The sequence below is a fragment of the Natator depressus genome, chromosome 14 (assembly GCF_965152275.1).
Source record: "Natator depressus isolate rNatDep1 chromosome 14, rNatDep2.hap1, whole genome shotgun sequence".
Taxonomy (NCBI): Eukaryota; Metazoa; Chordata; order Testudines; family Cheloniidae; genus Natator; species Natator depressus.
The window spans coordinates 41,169,075-41,175,074 of record NC_134247.1 but is presented as its reverse complement, the minus strand read 5'-3'; the positions used below and the strand labels follow the sequence as shown (position 1 = coordinate 41,175,074).

Below are 6,000 nucleotides of genomic sequence, written 5' to 3'. Positions count from 1 at the left end.
GGTTCAACTTTGACCTTTCTTTGGGTTGTGACCTAGGCTCAGTCGAGAGATTCCCCTGTAGATGCTGCTTCCGGAGCACTCCCAGCGCCCAACACCAGGGGGAGCAGCAGAGAACGACCAGGCGCAGGGTCACCATCCTGTCAGTGCCTAGAACGGTCACTGGGGTAGGTCACTTGCGGGAGGGCAGGGAGCCGCACATGCTCTCCTGCTGGGACGATCTCGGAGAGACTCAAGGAGAAGTTGTCACCATGACTGATAACTGCACCATGCTGGCAGAGTTTGTCAGAAAACAGAATTTTCTTGTTGTGTGAAATTTAGACTTTTCGCAGTTACTTCCCTCTCCCAATCAGACTGAAATGTCAGCATATTGAAAATGTTCCCGGAACGAACCATTCTGAAATGTTTTCCTGCAGAAATGTGGAAACAGAAAATGTGGATGGACATTTTAGACTGAAAATGAAATGATTCAGCTGTTTGCAATTACATTTTGATTCTCCTGATCAGAATCTAGAGTCATGTCGTAAAAAGCAACATTTCCAGGGAAACCGTGATTTTGCTGAAGCCTCACTTTTAGGTGAGAGACATTTCTGTGTGAAAAATGTCAACTGGCTATAACTATAGAGTGATTTAGCTGCAGAGGAATTGAGATTTCTCATAAAGATTTTTCAAATTGTTCACGTTTTAAAGAAAACTATTTGGATTATTCAGTAAGTAAATATAATTTCCTCTATTGTCCTTTCTCCTGTTTAGTTTCCATTAAGCCAGAACAGAAATTATTTTGCACAGAGAAAACAACAAATAGCCTCTCACAGGGGGGAACATGTTACTCGCTGTAACTCTCCCGTTACTCACAGAGATCTGAGCACCGATAACGTCCCTGTGCAGATTTATTAGTGAGTAACAATGGCACCTACCAGCAGTTCCTGGATTTTCCTTCTCCCCACTCTGGTTAAACACCATATTCTCATCTCCCTCTTTCTTCAAACTCCTCAAACAGCTCCAAATTTGATCCTAAGAAAAGTTGCATCTGATTTTTCTGTATTTTGGGAATTTTACATCAGTAACAAAATGTATCAAGAGATAGGGAGGTGCCTGGCCAGTGGTGGCTCCCTGTCTATCGTGATCTCCGGTGGTGGGGTGGGGCTGCCGCTAAGGCAGGCTCCCTGCTTGCCCCGGAGCCATGCTGCTCCCGGAAGTGGCCAGCACACCCCCACAGCCTTGAGAGGGTGGTAGGGGTCGGGGAACAGAGGAATCTGCATGCTGCTCGTGCTTGCAAGCACCACCCCCGCAGCTCCCATTGGCCGGGAACGGGGAACTGTGGCCAATGGAAGTTGCGGGGGCGGTGCCTGCAGAGGGGCAGCACATGGAACCACATTCCCCCCCCGCCCCAAGGGGCTACAGGGGCACGTTGGCCCCTTCCGGGAGTGGTGTAGGGCCGGGGCCACACAAAGTAAGTGCTGACTCCTTCTGCACCCCATACTCCCTCCTGCACCCCCAGTCCTGAGCCCCCTCCCAGAGCCAGCCCCTCATACCGCCTCCTGCATCCCATACCCTCTCCTACACCCCCTACCACCTGTGCTAGTCCTGACCCCAATCCCAGAGCTTGCACCCCTCACCCCTTCCCAAACCCCAATCCCCTTCAATATGAGAGTTGATGTGGCTCTCACATTGAAGGTTTTTTGCCAAAGTGGCCCCAACTTCAAAAATAGTGAAGACTATACAATACCCCTCTGCTCAGCATCTCCCACTAGCTCCCAGCCTAGTATGCTGGCTTTTGTGGGTCCCATTCTAAGGCACTTACATCTCCCCATAACTCAGGCTTTGTGGCTCAGGGTCATTCCAGTGATTTTCTAGGCAGCTGCGATTTAGATTCAGCGATATTCAGCGTTGCAATACCTGAGTCCCTTCCTGGATCCTGCTCTTTGTCTCCAGCTCAAAAGGAGAGAGCAAAATCTCCCAGCATGCAGCAGCCTCATGAGGCCGGGGTGCCTGCCTGCTTTTCCTGAGCCCAGATGGCCCCCAGGACTCCCAAGGGAAGGGTGAGCTAGTGACGGGCACTGCAGTGAGGATGGTTGTTTTGTGCTACATGATCTGAACTCTCTTGTGCTTTATCTGGTTTAGTGAAAGGGCAATAGTGTGTTGGACGTGTGCAAAGAGTCTGTGTGTGTTCAATGCTTTCTGGTTTTCTGTTGAACTCCAAGCTCCCAGCGCTCGGAGCTATTCCCCTCGTTGACCTGCTTTACCAGGAGCACTGGGAGAGCTCTTTCCCCAGCGCTCCCGGGTGACCACACAGGCAGATCAAAGCACGGCTGTGGGAGGGCTCCCCAGGCAGTGCTTTGAACTGTCCACTGTAGATAGAGCCAAATGCTTCACAACCACTGCGCGTCTCCAGAGAGAATTCAGCTGAAACCAGCAGGCTCTCACCTTGGCGTGGAGTTCTGGGAGATGGTGTGTTTAGCCATGCGGAAGTCGGGAGGGTCAGCTCTACTCCAGGGGGTTAGGCAGCGGGTTTCACAGCTCAGGTAGCAGGCTAGAGAGTCCCCCAAGAATGTGCCAAAGGACCCCAAGATTGGAGCAGTGCATGGGCTCTGTTCCGGTCCCAGATGCTTGAATTATTTGGGGATACTGGGGATCAGAAGCTTGGGTTCCCCTTACTGCAGTCTGGGATACACACACCAGTAAACAGAAACCTTCTCACTCCCCAGCATGCAAACACCCTTAACTCTGACCAGGTGGGTGCTAGTGAATATTTCTACATATCTGAAATATTCAATTCAGAAACATGAAGGGAGAGGTCTCCCCCTCGGGGCTCTCCCTTCGGCTGCAGGGTCTCTTTTCTGGATGCTTCTCCCTGTTTCTGGATTAGGGAGAGTCTCTCCCTGCAGTGCTGCCACCTCCCGCTCCCTTTGCCTTGGGGTGGGGAGGTTTCTATTAATGGTTCTCCCTGGGCTGGGGAGAGGCTGTCTGCTGTTCCATGTCTTCCACCGTTCTCTGCGGCCAGGATAGAGCAGCTGGTGGCTTTAACCAGAGACACCTGTGGCCAGGAGCTGCCCCGACTCTGCTGCTGGGAATGTGGCAGCCCCGGCAGGGGGAGCAGGGAGATGCAGCAGGGGAGGAGGCAGAAAAGCAGCAAGATAGACCGGAGAACCCAAGGGGACTGTCTGTGACTCCATGTTCAGGCTGTTATAGTGCTTGAGGGGTTCACACTTGAGAGGTGAAATCTAAATACAGAACTCACAACCAGTGTGGGGTTTGTGCCCTGATTTGTACCTGCCCTGAGGTTGGTCCTCATGTTCCTGAGCAATGCTGGACAGGGGGATTGAACCTGGGTCTCCCACATGCCAGCTCAGGGCTCTAATCCTGCGGGTAAAAGTTATAAGGCAGGTGAAATCCCCAAAACCACCTCCCTCCCCTCCCTGTCCCCAGCCCCGCACTCACTGTGTGTGGAGCGAGGCAGGTGCCGGCCTCATTCCAGCAAGAAACACCTTAGGCGCCAGAGCCACCGGATGTCAGGCACTGGGTTCCCGTCTGTGGGTGGCTAAGCAGAGACCGAAGCCCCCCTGCAGCCCCAGTTTAGGCACCTGTCTGTGAGAGGGGGCAGAGTTTAGGACACCTCTCGCCGCCCCTCAGCCTCTCCCAATGGCCAGCTTACATGGCTCCCCCACTGAGCTGCCTTTTGTGAATCGCACTGTAAGGTGCCGTGTCGCCCATGCCTTGTACAGGGAGTTTAGGCCCTTGACTCAGCTTTGTGGAGCACAAGGCTAATGTTCTTGTGATTTTCTAGTTGCCTAAAATTAGGCCCAGTGCGGCTCAGCATTGTCACACCGGAGTCCCTGCATGGACTGCCCCCTGTGCAGCCAGTCACCCCTCCGCAGAGCATAGCTGAGCAATTCCTGATTGACACGGGTGTGCACAGGACAGAGACAGAGCACAGGCTGGAGAGTGACACATCCCAGTAAAACCCAAAGTCTCTTCCTAGAGGCACAATATTCCCTGTGGAGGTTGCGGGGACACAACCAAGTTGGGAAGCAAATCCCATGACGCTGCCCCCAGCACCTGCAGCTGGGACATTAAAGTGGAACAAATAAGAAGAATTGTTTGTAATGGTTTATTTACAGTAAGTAGCTGCAAAATAGCAAAGTAAAAGGAGCTAAGAAGGAGCTTTAATGACCGCAGGAGCCTGGCCAGGAGATCCCCAGCTACTGAGAACAGTTTTCTTTATGGCACTAAAATAGCACCAATGGCCAGGAATTAATATAGGGAATTAATGAGTGACAGTCTCACTTTCAGCAACATGTCATAAATCTCCCCGTCCCGCCCACGTTCCCTTTCGTTTCCTACTCTCCTTTTCGATTCATTATTGTTCTAGCCCTCACTTTCCAGCCCTGGTTATTTTCCTGTGTCTCTCCTCCCTGTCACAGATCATCCCCCTTGGCTGCTCTCTTCTTTCCCTGATTTTATCCCTTCCCCAATTGCTGATCCCAGGCTGGGAGACCCCAATGGGATCCAATCCCACAGATCTGTACAAACCGCTCCCTGCTGCTGCTCCTTCTCCCCAGCCCCCCAACCCCTCATTGATTCCTGCTGGGTCCCTGCCCAGCCCCCACCTCTGCCCCTCAGGGCCCCTCTGCCCCTCCTGCAGCCCCAGGGGTTCCTCCCCCTCCCCCTCCCATCCCTGGGGCTGCAGGGAGGGAGGGGGAGGAGCTTCCAGGGGTCATAGAGATGAGAGGCCAGGGGCTGGGTAGATGGGAGTCCTCCAAGGTCATAGAGACTGGGGGTCCGTGAGGCTAGACAGGCTGATTTCCGGTTCCCCCCTCTGCTGTGGGTCTCAGGGACACAGTCGGAGCCGGGATCCCGGCCCCACCCCGAGCCAGGGGCGGATTCTCCCCCCAGGGACGGAGCCCGGCAGGAAAGTGAAGATCGGGGCCTCGTCACCAGCATCGATAAATGTCACCAGCCCCCGGTCACAGTCCAGACAAACCCGGATCCTGCTGGGGGCCCGGCGCCGGGGCAGGGGGGTCACAGGGGAGGTGAGAGCCCGGAACTGACCCCCCCACCACTGCTCCACAGCCCAGATCCCTCGCTCAGGGCTACGGCTGATCCCTCCCTTCCTCCTCACAGACTCTCTGGCCACCCCCACTGCCCAGTATCGCCCATCCCCCACCTCCACCTCCCAGCAATGTCTCCCCGCGGTGAATCCCTCACAGCCCAGCACCCAGCGCTCAGTGTCAAATCTCTCAGGGTTGTCGGGCAGATCCTGCCGCGTGTCTCCCCAGCTCACACTTTTCCCACCCTCAGACAGGACGAGTTCGGGATGAGCCGTGTCTGGATCCAGAGTCACATTTGCTGGGGAGAGAGAATCAGAGCGTTAGGGGCAGAGCTCGGCCCTGGGGGAGGGTTTGATGGCGTCAGTGACAGAATCTGCCCCAGCTGGGGAGTGATGCAGGGAATCTCCTTCCTCCAGGATTTACCCGTCACCTCAGAGATCTCAGCACAGGGCTGGGGAAGTCACTCCCCTGGCAGAGACGGGTCAGTGACGGTGAAAGGAGCAGCTGGGCCAGTCCTGGGACTCAGAATCTTTCCCCTCCTGCCCCCACCTCTCCCCAGGGAGGGGACTAGATACTCTGGTAGCCCCAGCAGCTGGTACAACTCAGTGAATATTGACAGAGCTTCCCCCCACCCCACCTTCAATCTCACTGTGTCCCAGCTCCCCCTGTGCTGGACTTTGCTATGGGGCCTCCCCACTGCACCCGGCCTGCTCTGAAATGTCACAGCTCGGACAGCAACAGGCCACACGGTACCAGGATTGAACCTGCGCAGAATGTCACTGCTCAGCAGCAGTCGCAGCACCCAAGTACATTAGCTTGGGGCAGGGAGTGAGGGGGCTAAACAAGGGAAGGGGGTTCATGGTGGAAGCTACGAGTGTCGGCAGGGCCAGGACAGATTAAGGTTTTGTGAGGCCCTGGGCCACAGCAAGTGAGGGCCCCTTCCCACCCCTTC

At 54.8% G+C, this 6,000-nt stretch overlaps 1 protein-coding gene across 1 annotated transcript in view; it reads right to left on the bottom strand.

Annotated features, from left to right (window-relative positions):
• Positions 1 to 4,828: 4,828 nt before the first annotated feature.
• Positions 4,829 to 6,000, bottom strand: part of LOC141998490 (zinc finger protein RFP-like) — a 208,131-nt gene continuing 206,959 nt past the window's right edge. Inside the window, exon 8 of the mRNA XM_074971351.1 lies at positions 4,829 to 5,346. Coding sequence (XP_074827452.1) covers positions 4,829 to 5,346 — 518 coding nt within the window. The remainder of the gene's footprint in view (positions 5,347 to 6,000) is intronic.